Source organism: Tachysurus vachellii, chromosome 13, assembly GCF_030014155.1.
Source record: "Tachysurus vachellii isolate PV-2020 chromosome 13, HZAU_Pvac_v1, whole genome shotgun sequence".
Lineage (NCBI taxonomy): Eukaryota > Metazoa > Chordata > Actinopteri > Siluriformes > Bagridae > Tachysurus > Tachysurus vachellii.
In genome coordinates, this window is record NC_083472.1 from 5,030,611 (window position 1) to 5,055,818 (window position 25,208).

The 25,208-nt window shown below is 40.5% G+C and overlaps 2 protein-coding genes across 2 annotated transcripts in view; both read left to right on the top strand.

Moving 5' to 3' along the window:
* The window catches only part of zgc:101566 (Transmembrane protein 263-B-like), a 51,762-nt gene that overhangs the window by 7,207 nt on the left and 19,347 nt on the right, over positions 1-25,208 (top strand). The window lies entirely within an intron of this gene.
* Positions 9,335-23,763, top strand: LOC132855895 (uncharacterized). The gene is made up of 2 exons (XM_060885172.1): positions 9,335-9,508; positions 23,187-23,763. The coding sequence occupies exons 1-2, from the start codon at positions 9,453-9,455 to the stop codon at positions 23,761-23,763; spliced, it is 633 nt and encodes a 210-aa protein (XP_060741155.1). The 5' UTR covers positions 9,335-9,452.

The window sequence follows — 25,208 nt, forward strand, 5'->3', positions numbered from 1 at the left end:
AGAACATGAATGAATGAATGAATGAATTTATTACCGAGACTGTTGAAAGTTTTGTTTGCCCGGAGTTGCTTTCACACAGCTGTTATGTCACGATGTTGTGCTCAGGACCAGATTGATAAAGCATCTCGGTGTAGACGTACCACCTTTGTCTTGTGGAGCTACGTTAGCATGGCAGGTTTATCCAGATTTAACCCTGGCTGCTTATCTGCCCACTTGAGAAGGCATAGGCCAGCATAATGCAGGCACTTTTTTTTATTGTAGACAAATGTCTTTGTCAAACCCTTCATCTAACGCAGTAGTAACGACTTGCTGCTCTGCCGGAACACAGACACTGCCATCCTTCCTCCTAAATCAGGACAGTCTCCTGCTGGCTGCTTTCTGATCGTCATGTGACTTGCCACTTTAATATATTAACTCCAGCGTATTTTAATTTGTGCAATGAGTCATTCAATTAGACGGAGTTTTTAAAAAGTTACCACACAAATACCACTATTTAATATGTCTGAGAATAAAGACGTGACTCCTGTCTATCTGTCTGTCTGTCTGTCTGTCTGTCTGTCAGTAAACATGTTGATAGGTTGATCTAAGAAAATCTCTAGCCGTCTGTCTTGGTTTGTCTTAGCCTTCTTGCCTTACTGTTGATGTCTGTCTGTCTTTCTGTCTGTCAACATTTTAATCGTCTGTTGGTCTGCCTGCGTGTCTTTTTTCGACAATTTATTTGGATGTCTGTCGTCTGGCTAGCTGTCTGTCTTTCTTTCCATCTTCTGTCGATCTGTACGTTTGTCTTCTGTGTTTCTGCTGTATTTGTCTTTCTTTCAGTCTGTCTGTCTGTCAGTCACTGTATCTTTGGGTCTGTCTACTTGTCAGTCAGTCTCCCCCTTTCATTCTCTCTCTCTCTCTCTCTCTCTCTCTCTCTCTCTCTCTGTCAGTTTGCCTTTGTGTCTCTTGATGTGTCTGTCTGTTTCTGCATGTCTGTCTGTCCTCTCCACTCTCTCTCTCTCTCTCTCTCTCTCTCTCTCTCTCTCTCTCTCTCTCTCTCTCTCTCTCTCTCTCTCTCTCTCTCTCTCTCTCTATCAGTTTGCCTTTGTGTCTCTTGATGTGTCTGTCTGTTTCTGCATGTCTGTCTGTCCTCTCCACTCTCTCTCTCTCTCTCTCTCTCTCTCTCTCTCTCTCTCTCTCTCTCTCTCTCTCTGTCAGTTTGCCTTTGTGTCTCTTGATGTGTCTGTCTGTTTCTGCATGTCTGTCTGTCCTCTCCACTCTCTCTCTCTCTCTCTCTCTCTCTCTCTCTCTCTCTCTCTCTCTCTCTCTCTCTCTCTCTCTCTCTCTCTCTCTCTCTCTGTTGTCACTCTTTTTCTGTCATCCTGTCTCTATCAATCCCTTTATAAGTCAGTAAGTCTGTGTCAGTCATTCTTTCACTGTCTGTCTTATATATCACGGCAGAGGAAGTCATTAACTAATGACGCTCAGTTTTGCTTGTTTTTGTCATTTCCAATCCCTCGTGTCGGCATTCAGTCGCTTTGTGCGATGCAGACATTACACTTTTTTTAGTGAGGTAACATGAGGAATTTAATGAAATTACAAGGTATCCAATTCTGAACTTTCTGCTCGAGTTTATTTAAAATAATCTGTAAAAAAAAACAGCACTGGATTAAGTTCTATATTGTTTCACGTGTTGTTTTCTCTGTCTGATCCTGTCTGTATTTGTCTGAGTAGATGTGTGGAGTTAAACATGGATGCATATGAACAAACTACAAATTTCTCTTTGGTTAGTTGGGAAAAATACATGCAAATATAAAGCTTTACTTCCCTGCAGTTTAACAAGGGATTTATACGTAATGGCAGATATTTTGGATTAAACATCATCTGTAATTGATGTCCAGTACTTTTGTCTGAATGGATGATTCTGGGGAAAAAAAAAGTCAACAGAAATGGCGAGAAACACAAATAGAAATGAGCTGTAAACACTAAAAAACACAAATTTGGGAGCCCGAGGTCAAGGGGGTCAGAGTCTCTGTGTAAGAAGATTACACAGAGAGGACACTTGCCTATTTTCATTTGCCTTGATTGGTCGTTCCATCTGAGAAAAGACATAACACGTCTATTAGCGTGCTAATAACAGTTAATAACAGCTAAAAACAATAACAGGTGCTCGTCGTTAAGACGCATACGTGACAGAACGTTATGTATGAAGAGCAGTTAGTTTGTTTAAATCATAATTCAGACATAATGCAGTTTCAACTACATCTATGAATTCTGCAGTTGTTCAGTATAAGTGCTATTACATGAGCTTAGCTAGCTATAGACAAGGAAATACAGATGAAAAACTGTACTAAGTCACTCTTCAGTTTGTATGTCGTATGCGAACAAACAAACAAATATGAATCCCGAACAAACTGCAACCTCCTGAAGATTATAACACTGGAATTGAGTTTTACACAGGTGTAGGATTTGTACCCGAGATCGCACCTGAGTTTATCCGCCTCTCATTCCGCTCCCTTATAAAGATGCTTTTTTTTAACGCACCCCTGATTATTCGTTAGGAAGAAGAGATAACCAAGCGGAGGTGTAAAAAGGAGCTATTTCCTGTTACTTCATCTCTCTGAGTCGGGTGAAATTTGCATTTTATTCTTCCACTTAATCTTGTTTTTTTTTTGTTTTTTGTTTTTTTTTTGTTTTTTTTTCCAGACGCTCGTGAAGTGCTCTTCACGGATGTTTCTAAAAGATGCACCTGTCAAAAAAACGGTGTTTGAAATGTCGAGTAGGAGTAAAATAATCTGCAACACCGCGGTGCTCTCACCGCCTCGCCGTCCTGCGGTGCACCTCCAAGCTGTCGTTAAATAAATTCTTTTTCGGGTTGCTTCATGACCTAAAATCTACTTCCGCTCTACATGTGGTTACTCGCCTTCACGACGGATGAGCGTGCAGCCAGAGGTGGTTCTTTAATAAACAATCCTCGTGTAACAAATGCAATAAAAAATGGGTACATTTTCTCACGATGCTCTTCGACCTTAATGATGTTTCCTGAGGTCCCTGAATGTTTTTGATTCTTCTGAGTCCCTCATTGTATTCGTGGTTAAATTAAGCATCGATTAGTTGTGAGTCGACTCGTATTTTATTGGCTACCGGCTGATTTAAGAATAACCAATCAGGAGCTTGAATTTTAAATGCGAGAGAAAAAGAAAGGTGGCTTTTGAGTACAAATTGAAAATTGATCATCATCTGGAGATCAGATGTTTAAAATTCCCATGAGAAAATGAATGTAAAATGCTGTCAGGGTGGGAAGTAGTGTTAATTTCGTCAGACGAGACGAGACGAAATATGTTCGTCAACAACCTTTTTTTTTTCACGACTAAGACGAGACGATAAAAAGACTGCACCACTGTCCAAAAACGCTGACTAAGACTAAATTAACATGTATTATTGTTGACGAAAAAAGACGAGACGGAAACGTTTTGTATAAAATAAAAACGAAGATAAAATCTCTCTTCATTTTCGTCTACAATTGTCTCTGCTTTTTCATCAGCTGTTACACCTTTAAAATATTCACAACGACTTCGCGGCTTCGCGCTGTTTAGTGTGTGCGTAGAAAGAATTCGCCCTCAAAAAAAAAAATAAATAAATAAATCCTGAGCGCAAGTCCACCCTAGGTCTAGGTGGCTTTTTGTGTTAAATTATATTTCCTGTTGCTGCGCAGGCTCTTTTATTGTACATGACAGCTTATGTCCCGATGACCGGTCTTTGCATTACGATTAAAAGCAGTATCAATAAAGTAATAAATGTGATGTGCAGTCAAGTTCGAGTGTATGCACTGTTTAAACGAGTGTTCTCAACTTCTCACTGATACTTTTGTGATTCGAGGACTGTAAATAGGTTGTATTTTAGGCCCACAGTAAAGTAGGCCTGTTCTTTTCAGTTTTTCTGAGTATATTTATTTTATTTCTGATTTGAACAGAAACATGAGACACAAGGCAACCAAAACAGTTTTAAAAACCTTTGTAACTTAAGTTGTCAGTCGGAGTCTGTCGGGCCCCAGCTTTTGAATTGTGTTGTTTAAAGTAAAATACTTTTCAGAACAGGTTCATCATTTGTGAATGTGTCTCCTAAATCAGAAATTGAAAACCAGACATGTTTAATATTTGCATTCAACAAAAATCATTGAACAAGTGGATTTTGTCAGGTAATTATGACATTTAACCAATGTTTGAGATGTGAAACACTTTTTTTACTGAAATGTTTATCAGTAATAATCTCAGTAATAATGTGTTATTTTAAAAAAAAAAAGACTACAATTGTTTGACTAAAACTAGACTAAAATGAAAAGACTTTTAGTCGACTAAAACTTGACTAAGATACCTTGAGTTTTCTTTTGACTAAAACTAGACTAAAATGACGAGATCTTTAGTCGACTAAAACTTGACTAACAAAAAAAAATATGTGAATGACTAAATATGACTAAAACTAACAAGGACATTTGGCACAAGACTAAGACTAAATTAAAAATAGGTGACGAAATTAACACTAGTGGGAAGGGAAGCACCTTTATGTCCTTTATTTCACATCACTGATTCTTGTTAAGTGAGCTTGTGTATGCTGAAGAGGACAGATAGCGTTTTCTTCAGATTTTATTACACCGCTCTTTAACGCAGCAAGTAACAGGTTGGAAACGATGCGGTTTCACATGGATTAAAGGACGTACACATTAGCACCAGTTGGATTTTCACTCCAATTTGTTTTTAGCTGATTTTCACCCACCTGAGAGTTCTCCCTATTTACACAACAACAAGGTACATGAAGTTTTGTGACGTCTCGCCGTTACCTGCACGTTTCAGTCATGTCAAGATAAAGATATCTTACTTGCTACGGCAATTAATATGATCAGAATTGATGCCTTACATCATAACCAACATCATCATCACAACAAAAATCTCAGCCGAGCGTCCAAATGATTAAACGGGACACTGAGAGGAAGCTTGTTTAAGAACAAGGATGCTTTTAAAAGGAAAAACAACATAAAATAAACATTATCCCTTATTATGAATATTCTAATGCTACCAATTATTCTTTTTTTTTCTTCTTTACACCAAGAGCCGCATCCTCGCTGATTTAAAACACAGAGCCAACTTTAATGACGTCAATTCACTTCCTGCATCTGCCTCGAAATGTTCTAATCTCACCTCCTATCCAACCTCTCAGAGCGATATCACGAACTGTGTTTTCTAACAGGGCCGCGATACTGCGCATCAGGACTCAAACACATCTCGCACTCGGATTCTAATAGCGAAAACAAATCGCACACACGTGTTTCTATTGAACACGTTACTATCCACCTCGTTCAGTCAGACAGAGTTCACAGATATAGACTATACTGTAGGGCTAAATGTATGTAGACACATAAGCATCACGCCCGTATATTGTTCTTCCTCAAACCGTTCCCTCGCAGAGTCTGAAATTCCGCATTCAGAAATGCTGTATCTACTCTACTGAAAGGCTGTTCAATGAGTTGTTCTACAGGGGCCGGTTTATGAAAAGCCTCGCACATGAGGGGCCCGAAGAGACCTGGGGTCTCATTTATAAAACTGTGCGTAGGATCCCTACTAAAAGTTTACGTGCGCCCAAAAGCCAAAAATGGCGTACGGCAAAAAATATTCCGATTTATAAAACCGTGCGTACGCACACCTGTAAACATCTGTTCCCGCAGATGTGCGTACGTGAACCAGCCTCATATCCCGCCCTGTACACGCCCATTTTTACACGCCCATTACACGCTCAACAACTGCGCGGGCACGAGAGTGGACCTCGTTAGAATGAGTTATAATTATATTAAAAACTAAATTGTTACAGTTTCTACTTTTTAATATTGTTAAACATAAGCAAATTCATTTTCAGATGATGCCCTTATAGCAACATGAGTGCAGTCAATTGTGCTGATTACATTTGGGAAACCAGACATTGCTGCAAATTGCATTTTAATTTCGGCCTGTTCTCGCTCAGTGTAGGGGACCCTGATGTATCGACTAACCATATTAAGTATACCATTCAAAACGACAGATATTATGGCACTCAGGGACGGCTCTGATATACCAGACCTATAGGGTGAGATGATAGATTCCAATAGAATTATTTCATATACAAAAAGGTCTTAGAGACAAAGTTGAGGATTACTTATAGTATTTATATATAAATAATTTACCTGTCTGCCAATTCCCACTGGAAACAGCCGGTTGCCAAGAACCCCAGAGTGGTGATGACTTGTATTTGGACTGGGATGGCATGGTTCCGGCGTGTTGCCCTCTCTAATACTGGACCCAATTCAACACATAGATCCAAGAGCACAGCTCTAGGGAATCTAAATCGGTTTATTAGCCAGTCATCATCATGGCCAGGAAATCATCATGGTCCCTGAAAACTCGTTCTCTCCTTATTCTGCCATTGGCAGTGCCAGCAGTGCCATCATGAAGCATTACATACCAGGGTCACCGGAGGATTTATATGTTTCTAGCAATTAGACTGATCGTTAACACCTTGACAAAATCACAGAATTAATTTGTGGGTGAAAATTTAAGACGAAAATGTGAACTGAAATGAAATGTGAACACATGCTTCTTCATGACGGTTTTGTAATGAACACCGTAATAGTTAGGACCGATGATGAGTAGCGATTGTGCTTCATGACTGTATTTGCAGACTTTGATATTTTATGATATATGTACATTAAGGAAAATATTTCGTTTTTACACTGTGTTCTGCAGTTCTCTAATAAAAGGGTATTTCATGCTATTCTGTATCACATGTAGTCGCGCCATCTCCTCCTGCACCTCCGTTGTGGACAATGTGACTGTAAGGCAGCGCTGGTTATTATTATTTTTTTTAATACATTTTGAATTACGTTTGGATTTTACTAGATGTATATAGCCTAAAACAATCGGCACAAACAACACTGTTGGATTTAATCTTCATGATAATGTGGATATAACGTATGAAACGTATGTGAAAATTAAATGGCATTAATTCTTATAATGGTACATTCTCTAACTTCAGTTATAATCTAACTTCAGTTCACGACCTCACCATCTGTGTCGCCAATTCCCTTTGTTTTTTATAGATCACAGCCTTTGCGTGGGAAACGGCGTACGTACGTTTCCAGCCCCGTTTTGTGCGTACGCACGCTTTATAAATGAGACCCCTGGTCTGTAATATGAGTGATGACACAACAACTATACAGGAGCCCATATGTTGTATCTTTGCACCATAAGACTCCCAAGTAAGCTTTATTTCCTACATTTAAAGTTGCTCGTGTCGTATTTTAAAACCGCAGAACAACATCAGTGCATTTATTTATAAGAGCCAGATCACACTCATTAAGAATTGAACTCGTTTAACTGAGACTTAAGTGCACGTAACAAAAAAAGTTAAACTACAACAGCCATCTCAGTAATTGGCAAACATTTAGTCTGCAATCTAATGAGAGAAATGACATTTTTTTAGATTTGGAAAGAGCAGTGAAATGGGGTGTGTGTGTTGTCAGGGCAACACACATACTGTACAGTGGTTCAGGTGCTGTGTGTTACTCGTTTTAATGACGTTCATTTGTGAGAACGACGGACAAAATTTTTATCTACCTTCGTCCTGTCAGTCATCCGGTCTCACAGTAGAGGCCGGTCGCGCTGCTCGCCTAACGTGACACGACGCGGTTTGTGCTGAAGTGAACAGATGCTCGTCGCTTCATAACTTTAGGGTCCGCTGTCCGACTGAACTAAATTTATTCTAGAGATGTCTTTTTCACACTTGGTCACTTGAAGGCACAGAACAAATCACCTTGCAGGCGACTAATTGAATAGCCTGGACCAACTGCATGGCTGTTAATATAGTACAGGATACAGTATACAATCCTGACCTGCTCCATGATGGTGTTGTAACTGTGACCTATCCTGTGACCTACAAAGTCAACCACAATTGTTTAGTTCTTATTTGAAGAAGAGAGTACTGGAGCACCGGCGAAGGAAATCGGACATTTTCTATCAGTATAAACAAATGAAGGATTTTCTGTCTGTGAGTCTGATAGAAAATGAGCCAGGACTCTGCTGGCTTTCAGTGTGAGACAGGTGTTTTTCCCTGTGTGGATAACATTAGTGGTTGAAGATAAATTTAGCTTATGAACAAGCACATCTCAGAAAGCAGAAATGGGCTTCATACTGCAGAATAACAGCAGAAGCAGTACTGAGAAATCAGACATGATTATCAGAGAAGAACTCGAGTGTCCTGAACGGAGCCCTGACCTCAACCCCCCTGAACACACTCATACTGTAAGTGAACATCTTCGCTAATATGATGTTTTGTGTGTGAGTGTGTGTGCCTGTGTGTGTGTGTGTGTATCGTGTGTGTGGTTTCTGTTCAGATTGTTTCTCTTCTGTTTACTTGATCCTTTGGATGGAGAGTGGATGAATTCGAGTGTCCTACTCAGAACCCTGACCTCAACCCTAATGAAGACTCTCATTACCGGCTAACCTCACTAATGAGATGCAATTTATTTGTGTGTGTGTGTGTGTGTATGTGTGTGTGCACACACTCTCTGGCCATAAGCATCTTTAGATTTAATGTCTTTGTTTGTTTGATTCTGTTTAGTTGTTTCTCTTCTGTTTACTTGATCCTTTGGTTCTCTGTCGGTTCATCCGGCGCTTCACTCGTGCAGATAAACTACTGGAACATCCATTAAGATGGCGACAGAAATTCAGCCATGCTTTTATGCTTTTAAAAATGTTATTTTCTCATTCAGGTCCACCTTTTGAAAGTTCCCAAACACACACACGCACGCTTACACTCTCGCATTTTTTCCTTCGCTCTTCTACCCGACTCCATTTGCACCTTGACTCAAATCGCATAATTATTTCTAATTATCTGCAGGGATAGAAAGAGGAAGTCATTAGATAAAGATTTTGCCTTTAATAGCTGATGGGTGCAGTTAGTATAACATACATTAGCATAGTCTGCCTATCATTATTATGTGTGCTGTGTAGTGAAGAGTTCCTTCCATAGCGAACTGAAATTAAACAACAACTCACGGTCTGCAGCGTCCTCTTTTGAGTGGCCACTGAAGAGGACTTTGGAAGTTAGATTAGCTATTAATAGAGCAAAATGAAGCTTTATTGACTTTTCCTGCTTGTGTCCTGTTTGCTGGGGGCCGCGTGAGCCACTCCATCATCCTGACAGATCCAGTGCACATGGATTTGTGCGCGCTGCAGAGTGTGTGATGTTCTGTGAAAGTATGATGGATGGGCTGGCGGACAGAAGAGGTGTGAGGCACAGCGTCCACCTGCGTATTTGGCCTGAGTTTTTTTTTTTTTTATCCTGCCCCAGACAGAACGATGCCACAACGGCATATGCGGCGATCAAAGTGTGTGAGTCCGGTGATGGATTACCGGCAGAGGTAGAGAGGCCGCATTGTGCTCTTGTGTATGGTCAACATTTTCATCAGCCATTATGGTACCAGGAAGAAAGAAACATCTGCCAAGTATGGAAAATTTCTGAATATTTAGGGAATTTCTAAAGTAGCCGTGTGTTTTTTATTGTTTTCACCTAAACTGCCACACACAGAGGCCACACCTCCTTCACTTGAACTGCCACACACAGAGGCCACACCTCCTTCACTTGAACTGCCACACCCAGAGGCCACACCTCCTTCACTTGAACTGCCACACACAGAGGCCACGCCTCCTTTACTTGAACTGCCACACATTAGAGGCCACGGTTCCTTTGCTTGAACTGCCACACACAGAGACCACTCCTCCTTGACTTGAACTGCCACACCCAGAGGCCACACTTTCTTCACTTGCATTGCCACACTCCAAGGCCATGCCTCTTTCAATTGAACTGCCACACACAGAGGCCACGCCTCTTTCACTTGAACTGCCACATTCAGAAGGCCACACCTCTTTCAATTGAACTGGCACACACAGAGGCCACGCCTCTTTCAATTGAACTGGCACACACAGAGGCCACGCCTCTTTCAATTGAACTGGCACACACAGAGGCCACGCCTCTTTCAATTGAACTGGCACACACAGAGGCCACGCCTCTTTCAATTGAACTGGCACACACAGAGGCCACGACTCCTTCACTTGAACTGCCACACCCAGAGGTCAGGCCTCTTTCACTTGAACTGCCACACCCAGAGGCCACACCTCCTTCACTTGAACTGCCACACCCAGAGGCCATGCCTCATTCACTTGAACTGCCACACCCAGAGGCCACGCCTCATTCACTTGAACTGCCACACCCAGAGGCCATGCCTCATTCACTTGAACTGCCACACCCAGAGGCCACGCCTCATTCACTTGAACTGCCACACCCAGAGGCCACGCCTCCTTGATCCCCTTTTCAAATACGAAAGCTGTAATAACAACCAATCAGAACTGAAGCTGTGTTCATTAATAGTAATTAACTTTATTTTTTGGAAATCACTTCCTCTTTGGGATGCAGATAAATGAAGACAAAACTTAAAACTGTATTTTCAATTTTCATTTCATAAAATGTTTCAGTGATAAAAGTGTTCGAAGGAAAACAGACACTGATCATAGAACAGTGTTAAAAATGGAAAATAAATAAGAATAAATAAGGAACTAAACATGCCATGGTGTGACAAATTGGTCACCAATTCTAGTGTATTATTTATTACAGACATATCTTACTGTGTGAAAGAAGTTATCACTTGTTAGAACAGCTGTAAATATTCGCTGGGCTACAAAACAGCATAAAACTTTAAACATAAAGCAAAATCACAACAAATGACTCAGACTGCAGAATTCAACTGCAGTAAAAACATCAAAATTATTATATTACTTCAAATAATTCCACTGAGAAGAAAATTGATGTCTTGGCAAAATATTGTCACAAAAGTTTTGATGTATTCATACACTGAATACAAAAGTCATTCAAGTAACGAGTTCCAGCACAGAGCCAGAATAACAACAAACGCATTACTGTCCAAATCATTTTCCAGCTCACTGTTTATGGTTGGTTTTTGAGCCGTGAGCTCTTTGGGAAATCTGTGTCATTATGGTGCTTTCTGCTGAACTGTAGGAAACTTCCTGCAGCTTCTCATCCATTAAGCACACAGTCACACTGCGGTGTCACATACACACTCAGGGCCGCGGCTCGCAGTGCGTCAGGGCCGATACACATCAGCGCCTCTCGCTGTCTGCTTTGTTATCAGGGCTTCGTCACAGAGGCAGAGACCAGAGAGGGGACTTTTGGGGAAAATAAACTCTGAGGCTGAACTTCAAGGATTCTGCTTTGAGCTCAAGATAGTGTGTGTGAGAAAGAGAGTGAGAGTGAGAAAGCACTGGGTAGGTTTCAGTCCAGGTTTAAGTCATAGAAATGAATAATAATACTTAATGCCACATCAAATCAAATCAAATTTTATTTGTCACACACACATACATATAGAGTACGACATGCAGTGAAATGCTTTTTGCATCTGTTCGGTATTCAAACATAAGGAATTCAATTTGGGATAAAAAAATATAACCAAAAGGAGGTAGATAAATAATAAAAAGTATAAATAATAAATAATAAAAAAAAGTGAAAAATAATGTACAGTATATATTCATTCATTCATTTTCTACCGCTTATCCGTCATGGGGAGCCTGTGCCTATCTCAGGCGTCATCGGGCATCAAGGCAGGATACACCCTGGACGGAGTGCCAACCCATCGCAGGGCACACACACACACTCTCATTCACTCACACATTCACACGCTACGGACAATTTTTCCAGAGATGCCAATCAACCTACCATGCATGTCTTTGGACTGGGGAGGAAACCGGAGTACCCGGAGGAAACCCCCGAGGCGCGGGAAGAACATGCAAACTCCACACACACAAGGCGGAGGCGGGAATCGAACCCCCAACCCTGGAGGTGTGAGGCGAACGTGCTAACCACTAAGCCACCGTGCCCCCCTTACAGTGTATATACATATACATAAATTTACATAAATGCCTATGGTTTTAATTATTGTCCTTAAAGTGTCCATGTGCAGTATGGTGTGTATAAAGTGGTATAAAGTGGTACATCATCCAATCATGTGGCAAGGAATAAGATCAAGATCATGCAGAAGCAGATCAAGAGTTTATCGTTAATATTCACATCAGACATGAGTACAGGGAGCTGACAGGAGTGTGCAGTAACTCATATAAACACTCTTTACAACCGTGCAGAACAGAAAAGCATCTCAAAACACGCAGCACGTCAAATCTTGATGCGGATGGGCTACAACAGCAGAAATCTACTTTGAGTTCCACTTTGTCGGCTAAGTACCAGATTGAGTTCCACTTTGAGTTCCACTTTGTCGGCTAAGTACCAGATTCTGGAGGTTCGATGGGTTTAACTGAGCTGTAACATTCTGAGGATTTTAATGTGAACTAATGTACAGGTGTTTCTATTTAAGTGGCCAGTTACGTTTGACCACATAATGCTCAAAAAAACGCTCCTAGATGATGACGTTTTGTGCATATGAGGAAACAATGCGCTGTCATATCTAATGGCAATATTCACAAGCCGCACAAAAGCCGGGCTCAAAATTATTGCCACCCCCTAAAAAAAAATCATCACCCTAAGACAGGGGTCGGCAACCCGCGGCTCTTTCATACCACTGCTGCGGGTCCCTGTAGATTTGGAAAATAAATATTTAATTTAAATTTATTTTATTTTAGTTAGTTAGTTTTTAAAAAAAATGAAATTCTAAGATTATGCTCTTGTAACATTAAAATAAACCGTGTTTAATTTTTTTGTCGCTCAAAATATGCGTCATATTTAGTTTTTCTCAAAATCAGCTTTTCTCCGCGGTGGACAAAATGTGCGAACACCTGTGAAACAGATTCCAAGGGACCGTCTGCAAAGTGCAAAATGCGAAAAGCGAATACAAAAAAACAGTCAATAACTTCACTGTAATTCACTGTACTGTCACCAAATTCAGCTCACACAGCACTGATGTCCTGATAGTTATACTACAACACTTATTTGGGAGAAATGTCTTTTTGTATAATTTTTATGATTTTTCATAATAAAAAAATCAATAACTTCACAGTACAGTGTATTACAGTGAAGTTATTGACTGGTTTTTAGTTTTCGTTTAGTTTAGTTTTTTGCACTTTGCAGACGGTCCCTTGGAATCTGTTTCTCAGCCCTTTGCACATAGAGACTTATGTATTTTGTCCAACGCGGAGGAAAGATGATTTGGGGGAAAAATTGGGTTGTAGCTGCATCTCTACATTACTACTATAAAAAAAGAGGTGTTATTTGTGTAATAACAGCGTTTAGCTCAGGAGTTATTGACTCGGGAAACTCCAATCTGTGAATATGCGCCAACTTTACTTGTGTTAAAATTTTCATGTCATGAATACGAAGAGGACTCAATTAGACATTGAACATTTTATTTGAAAGTAACCTTCAACCCAGTGTGTTTTTTGTTAAGGTTAGTTCAAACCTTATTTTTGTTTGCTTGCAGAAATAAAATTTCGTTTAGCAGTTCATTGATTTTATAAATGCAACACACTACAGTTTTTTCTATACTTTCCATAATGGTAAAAAACGATATATATGCAGTGTTATCTTCATTTTAGATGTCAAAAGGGTTTTGTGGCTCCCTGTGGTTTTTTTTTTTCTGTGGGAAACGGGTCCAAATGGCTCTTTGAGTGTTTAAGGTTGCCGACCCCTGCCCTAAGAGAATTCGAACACAGAGTCTCGCCTTTTTTTGGCGAAGCTTGTAGATGGATCTTGTAATCTTTACAATCTTAGCTTTGGCCACAAGGAAGCTGTCTGTAATTCAGACCACAAATTTTCAGTAGAGTTTTAAACCCAGAGGCTGAGATGGTTTTTTTATTCTGTGTTGAATTGAAACAGTGTTTGATTATGTTTCTAAAATTCAGGCCTCACGAGTTCATGACACAATCGATCCACCTCTGAACTCACGTCACTGATCCACCGGCATGATTTCTACACGTTTACTCGTACAAGCAGGGTGTGTGAGAGAGTGTGGGTTCTTTTCGGAGAGTGAACCAGGCAGCGACCACGTGACAGGAGGCTGTTTGATCAAACGATGACTTTGCGAGCGCTCGACTGAAGAGCGGTTGAGCCCTGTTTATCTGTTTAGCTGTGCTTTTCACCTCCAGTTGTGTTATGGCGTGAGCGACTCTGTAAGAGTGCAGCGTGTGACAGAGTGAAAGAGCCTCCTCATCATACACTCCTTTTATTCAAAGGGATGAGAGACGCAAGACTTTCTTTTCAGGAGGGAGCAGAGTCTAGGCTGAATAGAAGGCGAACATGATGACACTTCATCACTGCTCATCTCTCTCTCTCTCTCTTTCTCTCATACACACACACACACACACACACACACACACACTTTTTCAGACCTCTTCTCCTACATTTCCACATTAAATAGAGAGTTTTGAGAGAGATTTAATTGGATCAAATTTTATTATTTACAGTAAACTATTTTCTCTCTTTCTCTCTCTCTCTCTCTCTTTCTGTCTCTCTCTGTGAGTGTGTTTGTTCTATTTATCTTGCAGGCTTTTGGCTCTCCATCTCTATTTATCCTTGTTAGTTTTGTATCTCTCTGTGGTGGTCTTTTCTCTATATAGCGTCTCTTTCTGTTTATTTATGCTGACATTTGACTTTATCTCTATGACTCCTTTATCTCTTATCTTCACCAGATCTCTCTCTCTCTCTCTCTCTCTTCATCTCATTGTCTGTTGCTCTCTCTCTCTCTCTGTCTTTCTCTCCATCTCTCACCTTCTGTTTCTCTCTCTCTCTCTCTCTCTCTCTCTGTGTGTGTGTGTGTGTGTGTGTGTCTTTCTCTCCATTTCTCTGTATGTTGCTCTCTTTCTCTCTCTCTCTCTCTCTCTCTCTCTGTCTTTCTCTCCATCTCTCTCTCTCTCTCTCTCTCTCTCTGTGTCTTTCTCTCCATTTCTCTGTCTGTTGCGCTCTCTCTCTCTCTCTCTCTCTCTCTCTCTCTCCCCTTCCTGTATGCTATTAATGGACAAACTCGGGTCCGGCAGAGGTGTCATGTTATTTTTCCAAGCTCTTTGACATGTCTTCTTGTCCTCTCTGCACTCATCTCTTTCCCTCCCACGAGGACACATATCCACAGAGACCCACTCACTAGTATTCAGACACTTCGCTCACACGAACATCTTCACGCATTTAAATGAGGGCAGAGAAAACAAGCTGATACGGCAGGCGACGTTGCGTGTCAGTTACGTCACATTAACTCGGCGCTTTGAATCCACGAGCTGTAATGAAGCTCAGGAAAAAGTCCAGCAGCTGCTCTCAGTGTGAGTTCGCAGACATAAGCAGTGCTGAAGCCAAATCTCCTGAAAGATGACTGCAAAGTTTATTTTGTTCATAACTCGCAAAACTCTTTTACTGCTCATCAGCATTCTGTGCAAAGCGTTCGTAGAGAAGTGCGGAGGTAAAGGGCAACTATTACAAACTGTGTAATACAAACAAACAAAAAATCTAGAAAAATGTTTTGAACAGATTTGATTCTTTTCTGTTAATTTTTATTAATTGTTTTTATATTTGCCATCATTGTACTACAAATTACAGAAGACATTGATGTGTATATATTTTCTATACCATCTACACAGTGTATACACACACACAACACACAGATGGGTGACAAATTGAGTTAAAACTAGTGGCTGTCTTATGCTGTTGGAGGCATTTTGCTTATTTAAATCAGTTAAATGATCTGTTCAGTTAAATGATGTGTTCAGATTGATTCGCAGAGTCGTCCTTTTAAGTGATTTGGTCAAACGTGTAGCACGTAGCTGTTTGAAGGCAAACAGCAAACAGTGTAAGTATGTAAAAATATTTATTTTATCACTGTGTTAATAAATAAAATTATTTTTTCCACATTGAGATCCCCCATCACTTGAACTACCACACCAAGAGGCCACGCTTCTTTCACTTGAACTGCCACACCCAAAGGTTAAGTCTTCTTTGCTTGAACTGCCACACCCAGAGGCCATGCCTCTTTAGCTTGAACTGCCACACCCAGAGGCCTCACCTCTTTAGCTTGAACTGCCACACCCAGAGGCCTCACCTCTTTAGCTTGAACTGCCACACCCAGAGGACATGCCTCTTTAGCTTGAACTGCCACACCCAGAGGCCTCACCTCTTTAGCTTGAACTGCCACACTCAGAGGCCACGCCTCTTTAGCTTGAACTGCCACACTCAGAGGCCACGCCTCTTTAGCTTGAACTGCCACACTCAGAGGCCACGCCTCTTTAGCTTGAACTGCCACACTCAGAGGCCACACCTCTTTAGCTTGAACTGCCACACCCAGAGGCCTCACCTCTTTAGCTTGAACTGCCACACTCAGAGGCCACGCCTCTTTAGTTTGAACTGCCACACCCAGAGGACATGCCTCTTTAGATGTAACTGCCACACACAGATGCCACGCCTTCTTTGTTGAACTGTCACACATGGCCTCTTGTCAGTCCTCTTGACACTCCTTATCTTAGACTAAACTCAGCTAGAGCCCAGCACAGCCAGTTACTAATCATTCTGTGCCTTAGAAAAAGACAAGAAAAGAAAAACAGAACAATCCTTGACAAAGTCAGACAAATCTTGCCTAATGCACTAATTGCTGCCTGTTGTATTTTATTTGTTTTCTTAACAATATTTAAAACATTCACTTAAACTTTTATTTTAAAGCCAGAGGAACTCTTTATGTTTACACATGTTTATGTTCATATATCAAACCCTTACTTAATTTAAACTATGTAGATATTAGTTAGTAATTATTAGTTAGTAATTAAGGATGTATCTATTACTGTAGATAGATTTTGGAGGGAATATTTAAATGACCCCTTGTTGTAAAGTCTGTTGTATCTAGAGGGAATTCCTAAAGCAATGTATACGGTATCCTCCCTGTAACACACCTGACTGAATGCTAATATGGTGAAACATGTCTGAGATTAAACTGCTGTGCATTCAGAAAGAACCGAAAAACTGAAAAGCATGACCGAAGCTGTGGAAGGACTTCTTTTGCATTATGAATAGTCTTTCAGTAGCGTGACCGCTTGCTGCAGGCTGAAGCTCTACTCTCTGTATCTCTCTCTCTCTCGCTCTTTCGCTCTCTCTTGCCCTCTCTGTATCTCGCTCTTTCGCTCTCTCTTGCCCTCTCTGTATCTCTCTCTCTCTCTCTCTCTCTCTTTCTTTCTCTCTCTCTCTCTCTCTCTCTCTCTTTCTATCTCTCCAGATGAAATGTCAGGATGTGGGGTGGAACGACATACCCGATTTTCCCTCAGAAAGTGACATGCTCAGAAAACGGAAAGGATCATCCACAAAGCAGTGGCGTTCCCCTAGTGTGTAGCTCGTGACTGCGGGCACTGTGCAGGGCTTTCCAAGAACCGATTAATCTCTTCTTTTGCTCTTTTTATTTCTTCCTTTTTCTATTTTTTACCATGCACAGCCATCATCAACCGTACTTATATGTAAAGTATAAACGAACAGGTTTTATGTTCTATGTTCTTTTTCGTTGTTGTTCTTATGTTAAGAGTTTCCCATGGTCTCTTAGTTGCTATTCTGACTAATCCCAGTGATGATTAATCCCACTGAATAATCCTGTCTGATTTACCCAGTGACTCGCTTACAGAAAATGACCTCCTGGAGTTGTGATAATAATTCTTTGGACATATCACCTTATTTTAATTAGCCCATTAAAAAAAAATGTAATTTAAAACAATTTAATTTTGGGATTTGCTTCATAACCAAATCTTATTGATATGTTTTCATGGAAACATGGAAACATCTGGACATCCAGGAACGGAACAGCTGTACTTGTATTGAGATCATGTGGCAATTTCAGTGCACGCAGGTTCACTTCATTCAGCTAATTATGTGACTTCAGATGGCACCTCTTTGTGCCAGGACTCATTTCAACAGTTCACTACTTACTCAACGAACACCTGTACCCCTCCGTATCCAATCAGCCAATCACATAGCAGCAGTAGCACAATGCATAACATGATGTATGATCAGAATAGTGCGAGAAACAAACAAAAATAAAACCAAGCACTTCGTATTTATGAAGGCCGTTGCTTTATATAGCAATATAAGTCTGAAATGACAATAAAAACTTGACTAGAAATATTGTGATGATGAGTGACATCAGAAAGGTAGTAATCACTCTTTACAACCGTTGTGAGCTGAAAAGAGTCATTTCACACCTTTTGTTTACGTTCATAACATGAAATCCTGGATAATCCCATTCGGGTTTATTACTTATGTATTACACTGAATATATTAGTGGAAGACTTTGCTAACACTGACACATCATTACATGGCAGGATACAAGTATTAGAGATGAAATATCACATTAAATATTTATTTTATTTTATTAATTTGATTTTTTTTATTTATTTACATTTTATTTTAATTGAATTGAATAAAATATTATTGTATATTTTTAATTAATTTATTTTGGACCAAGGAGCTCCTCTTTTTTTATTTATTTTGGACCATGGTGCTGCTCTATAAATTCAACATCTGATTGCACTAGAGTAAAAATATACAGAGAATGCATTGGTCACATGATCGGTTACACAACCACATTATAACAATTAAAACCAGCTCTTCTGTAAATAACAGGCCTCTTCACGGCGGTCATTTTAGCCACATTTGGAGCTCTATTTTCATGGAAAATGATGCCTCAGGCACTGCTAATGGGCTTATTCTGTGGAAGTAGATGGATAAGGAAATTTCTCCTTCTTGCCTTCTGCTCCTTTATTCACAATCTTTATTCATTGCTCACGCTACTGTATATTCATAATTCATTCATCATTCATCTTCTACCGCTTATCCGAACTACCTCGGGTCACGGGGAGCCTGTGCCTATCTCAGGCGCCATCGGGCATCAAGGCAGGATACACCCTGGACGGAGTGCCAACCCATCGCAGGGCACACACACACTCTCATTCACTCACGCAATCACACACTACAGACAATTTTCCAGAGATGCCATTCAACCTACCATGCATGTCTTTGGACCGGGGGAGGAAACCGGAGTACGCGGAAGAAACCCCCGAGGCACGGGGAGAACATGCAAACTCCACACACACAAGGCGGAGGCGGGAATCGAACCTCCAACCCTGGAGGTGTGAGGCAAACGTGCTAACCACTAAGCCACCGTGCCCCCCTGTATATTAATAATAATAATAATAATAATAATTATTCATAAAATAAACAAAAGACAAAAAAGCTCTCCCGTTTGGAAATCAGGTGACGCCTCATAACGTCATGAGCCCTAGTTTGGAAACCCTTGATGTAGTTACTGTTGACGCGAGATAACGTTCCCTGGTGTCTCCGATATCAGAAAATAACTTTAGTCTTGATAACAGATGCTTTATTAGATGTTATCTCTTGCATCTGCTTCACTTCTTGTCTCACAGTCACTTTTACTCCCTCTAGCCTCTTATTTCTCTCATATCGAGCTTTTTTATTCTCTATTGTTACTAGTTCTGTCTCTCTCTCCCTCGCATTCTACATCTGTCTCTCATTATTTGTCATACAGACTTATTCACACGTTGATTTTTTTCTCATCTCCGTCTCTCTCTCTCTCTCTCTCTCTCTCTCTCTCTCTCTCTCTCTCTCTGATGAACAATAGATGGACTTTGCCACCTCTCAGAAAGCTTGTTGCAGTTTTACCACGTGTCCTATTTTTTGGCAAAAAAACAAAATGACGCATTTTGTCTGTATTACATTCATGCGAGATGACAGATAGATGTGTCCAGTTTTTTAATCCCACAAGCTTCCCAAATGTATTCAATCAGCCAAGACATGTTTGGCGTGTGTCAGGTTGTTTCTTTAATTTTGAACTCGAGCTGTGACTGTAAAATGTCATTTGACTCAGTAACACCATTTTACACTTTTGTCACTGGGTAAAATAGACGAGTAAAAAAAATGAGAACTTTTACAGGACTATCTTAACATTTTGGTCCATGCGTGTTGCTCAGTTTGCAAGTTTTTTTGGTGCTGTAGCTGCAATTGCAACTCCATGAGGCATGTATTTGTTAGCTACATTAGCTTTCTAAAACTGACCAGTAAAGTCCTATATACCTTCTTCGAAGCATCTGAGAATGTTCTCGTGTTTGTTTATCAGTTCTGAATTGCTGCTCGAGACAAATGACGTCAAGCAAAGTGCTGCGATACAAAGTGAGTCAGCTTTAAGACCGAGATATGACCGTTTCACGCTATGTGACCTTTTTTCTGTCAATTTCTGTAGATAACAGAGTGTCGTACAGTCAGAAAACATCAGATAGGAGATAGAAAAATACCCTCCAAAAATCACAGAAAAATACAGAGTGTATAGACTAGGCAGGTGACAAGTAGCCTATACTGTAGTTTGTTTTGTAAGTGTATCGTGATTGCTATTAACGTCACTTGTTCGCATGCGCCGTCTGCTTTTTTTAACCAATGATAATTGGTACTAGTTAAAATGTAAAGTCTACTAAAGCTAACTAGTTCAACACACAAATCACAAATGTTACATGCTTACATGCTATGTTTTGAGCTAATTGTAGTCGGAGTAGACTCTGCTACATCCTGTCAAGCCTTATTTTTGTCTGCAATGTCTTTATAAGCATTTATTGAGAGGTTAAAGTGTATACTAAGTCAAACGGTAATTTGACAATAATAGCAGGCAGACTTTGGCTTTGTTTTGGAGGGTTGGAACTCTATGGCTTTGCTTTGCAGTGTTCACAGTCTTTGTCTTTGTTTGGGGCTTTTCACAGACTTTGGTTTCATTTTTGTGGTATTCACTGTTTTTGGCTTCGGGTTGTTCACAGACCTTGGCTTTGTTTTGGAGTGTTTGTTTTTGGGTGTTGACAGTCTTTGGGTTTGTTTTTGGGTGTTGACAGTCTTTGGGTTTGTTTTTGGGTGTTGACAGTCTTTGGGTTTGTTTTTGGGTGTTGACAGTCTTTGGGTTTGTTTTTGGGTGTTGACAGTCTTTGGGTTTGTTTTTGGGTGTTGACAGTCTTTGGGTTTGTTTTTGGGTGTTGACAGTCTGGCTTTGATTTGGGGTTTTGACTATTTTTGGCTTTATTTTTGGGTGTTGACTATTTTTGCCTTTGTTTTGGAGTGTTCACTCTCTTTGGTTTCATTTTTGTGGTATTTACATTTTTTGGGTTCGGGTTTTGGGGTGTTCACACTCTTTGGCTTTGTTTTGGAGTGTTTTCACTCTTTGGCTTTGTTTTGGAGTGTTTTCACTCTTTGGCTTTGTTTTTTAGTGTTCACACTCTTTGGCTTTGTTTTGGAGTGTTTTCACTCTTTGGGTTTGTTTTTTGGGTGTTGACAGACTTTGGGTTTGTTTTTGGGGTGTTGACAGACTTTGGGTTTGTTTTTGGGGTGTTGACTATTTTTGCCTTTGTTTTGGGGTGTTCACTCTCTTTGGTTTTATGTTTTGTGGTATTTACATTTTTTGGGTTCGGGTTTTGGGTTGTTCACACTCTTTGGCTTTGTTTTTTAGTGTTTTCACTCTTTGGCTTTGTTTTTTAGTGTTTTCACTCTTTGGCTTTGTTTTGGAGTGTTTTCACTCTTTGGCTTTGTTTTTTAGTGTTCACACTCTTCTGCTTTGTTTTAGGTGTTCACAGTCTGGCTTTGTTTTGCAGTGCTCACACACTTTGGGTTTGTTTTTGGGTGTTGACTATTTTTGGATTGTTTTTGGGTGTTGACTATTTTTGCCTTTGTTTTTGGGTGTTGACTATTTTTGCCTTTGTTTTGGGGTGTTCACTCTCTTTGGTTTCATTTTTGTGGTATTTACATTTTTTGGGTTCGGGTTTTGGGGTGTTCACACTCTTTGGCTTTGTTTTGGAGTGTTTTCACTCTTTGGCTTTGTTTTGGAGTGTTTTCACTCTTTGGCTTTGTTTTTTTAGTGTTTTCACTCTTTAGCTTTGTTTTGGAGTGTTTTCACTCTTTGGCTTTGTTTTTTAGTGTTCACACTCTTTGGCTGTGTTTTTTAGTGTTCACACTCTTCTGCTTTGTTTTAGGTGTTCACAGTCTGGCTTTGTTTTGCAGTGCTCACACACTTTGGCTTTGTTTGGGGTTGTTCGCAGTCTTTGGTTTAATTTTTGGGGTGTTCAGAGGCTTTGGCTTTGTTTGGGGTTGTTTTCAGTCTTATTGGATTTGTTCATGGTGTGTTCATAGTGTTGGCTTCTGATCAGTTTGAAATGATGGATATGTGTGTAAGTAGGCTTAAGACTGATTCAGGATCAGCTCTCTTCTCTCGTATTCTGTTTCTAAAGCCCAGAAAAATAATATCGTGACTCGGCCGCTACACTCCCATGTACCTTCCGCAACATTTCTGAGAACCTTTTCCTTTTGTGAATATGAGAACAATCTGTTTTTAAAAGAGGACAAGTGTGTGTTTGTCTGTCAGTCTGTTGGTTCACAGGATCTCAAATGCACAGAAGAAGAGAGTCTTTTATAAAACAAAAGCCTTGTGTCCAGGTTTGTTTGCATTGTTGAATTTTAAATGGGTGTTAGAATTCAGAGCGAAAGGTCAGCTCATATCCATTCTCCGAGGGCCACACGGGAGCGCAGGGGTTGTGTTTTGATATCGACCTTCTGCTGTTACAGTCTCTCCTCCGCGAGCATTTGCAAAGTGTTTTATTAAAATTAAACAGCGGCAACTGATCAACCAAATGTTTATGAATTAGACTATCCTACACAGCCTTAATCCCCCGCCAGCTAATGCTAATTACTGACATTGCCTTAATCCTTATTATTTCTCTCTGAACTTCACTTCCTGTCTTGAGGTTTCAGAGTGTTATTGAGAGAACATGCTGTCATGATTTGCCTTTACGCTGAATCAGAGTCAGTATCATTGGCCAAGATTCGCTCAGAAGAAACTTGCTTACAAAAATCTTAAGTAGAATAAAGAAAGTAAAAAAAAAAAGATCTTGTCAAATAAATCAGGCAATTTGTGAATCAAACCTACTCCTAAGCTCGTGTGAATGTACGTCATTACACCCATCATCGCCGTTACTACTTTCAGAGCTGCCGTTATAGAAGATTAATCAACACCTTCTGGCCAATCAGAATTTAGAATTCAAGATCACTGGGTTATAAATTACTCGTAGCATGTTATCGTTATTAACTATTAAAACATTAATTTTTTTTTTCAGAACTGCACTACCTCACCAAGAACTGCACCATCTCACTTTATTGCCTTATTCAGAACTGCACTACCTCACCAAGAACTGCACCATCTCACTTTATTGCCTTATTCAGAACTGCACTACCTCACCAAGAACTGCACCATCTCACTTTATTGCCTTATTCAGAACTGCACTACCTCACCAAGAACTGCACCATCTCACTTTATTGCCTTATTCAGAACTGCACTACCTCACCAAGAACTGCACCAGCTCACTTTATTGCCTTATTCAGAACTGCACTACCTCACCAAGAACTGCACCAGCTCACTTTATTGCCTTATTCAGAACTGCACTACCTCACCAAGAACTGCACCATCTCACTTTATTGCCTTATTCAGAACTGCACTACCTCACCAAGAACTGCACCAGCTCACTTTATTGCCTTATTCAGAACTGCACTACCTCACCAAGAACTGCACCATCTCACTTTATTGCCTTATTCAGAACTGCACTACCTCACCAAGAACTGCACCATCTCACTTTATTGCCTTATTCAGAACTGCACTACCTCACCAAGAACTGCACCAGCTCACTTTTTATATGAAGTGCCAACCCATCGCAGGGCCTCTTATTTTTTATTCTATTTTATTTTTTACTTTACTGTATGACATTTAGTGTGGACGGCAAAGTAAGAATTTCATTGTGCAAACATGCTTTCTGTCTGTGCATATGACAATAAACACTTTGAACTTGAACTTGAGTACTGAGGAAATCCAAGTCTTTCTTATTATTCTTTTAGCTGAGTTCAGAGTACTGCTTGGTTTTGGTATTTGGAAAGTGTGGATGGAAATTATTCTCTGTGCCTGTACTAAAGAAATTAAATAATTATAATAATTTTGTTTTCTAGCCTTTGTGTCTAGCCTTATATTCACTATATAGCCAAAAGTATGTGAACACCTGAGCGTGAAACCCAACCCAAGCCTCTTTGCCACAAAACCGGAAGCATATTATTAAGATTTCCTTTCATTCATTCATTCATTCATTCATTTTCTACCGCTTATCCGAACTATCTCGGGTCACGGGGAGCCTGTGCCTATCTCAGGCGTCATCGGGCATCAAGGCAGGATACACCCTGGACGGAGTGCCAACCCAGAAGGTACGGCACTTTCCATCTTCCAATCTTCTCTCTTTTCCTGAAACTTTCCACAATCTCTACAGCTCAGAGCTCTGAAAAGAATTTCAAAATAGATGGTAACTTACATATCCACGGAAGTGGTTAAGATGTTGGACTTGAGGTCGGAAGGTTGTGAGTTCAAATCCAAGGATCACAAAGCCGCCACTGCTGAGCCCTTTCATTCATTCATTCATTCATTCATCTTCTACCGCTTATCCGAACTACCTCGGGTCACGGGGAGCCTGTGCCTATCTCAGGCGTCATCGGGCATCAAGGCAGGATACACCCTGGACGGAGTGCCAACCCATCGCAGGGCACACACACACTCTTATTCACTCACACAATCACACACTACGGACAATTTTCCAGAGATGCCAATCAACCTACCATGCATGTAGGTTGATTCCTCCGGGGGAGGAAACCGGAGTACCCGGAGAAAACCGGGGCACGGGGAGAACATGCAAACTCCACACACACAAGGCGGAGGTGGGAATCGAACCCCCACAACCCTGGAGGTGTGAGACGAACGTGCTAACCACTAAGCCACCGTGCCCCCAGATTTCCTTTCAATGGAACTAATATAAATAAGTTCCAGCATAACAATTCCCCTTATACTCAATAAAGATCTGGTTTGCCAATGTTGGAGTGGAAGACCTCGAGTGGCCCTAGTCGTGACCTCGGCCCTACTGAACATCTTTGGGATGAAGTGGTGAATAGTGAATAGATAAATAGTGACTGCACCCCAGATCTCGTCACCCAACATCAGTGCCTGGTCTCACTAATGCTCTTGTAGCTAGCTGCATTATCACAAATCCACACAGACACTAATGGAAAGGCTTTCCATGAGAGGAGAGTCTGACTGCTTTAGCAGCAAA

Bases quoted from the DNA above. Each gene is read 5' to 3' on its own strand.
- LOC132855895 (XM_060885172.1), top strand. From the start codon at position 9,453: ATGGTCAACATTTTCATCAGCCATTATGGTACCAGGAAGAAAGAAACA. The intron at 9,509-23,186 runs GTATGGAAAATT...TTTTTTTTTCAG, and splicing joins AAGAAAGAAACATCTGCCAA to AACTGCACTACCTCACCAAG.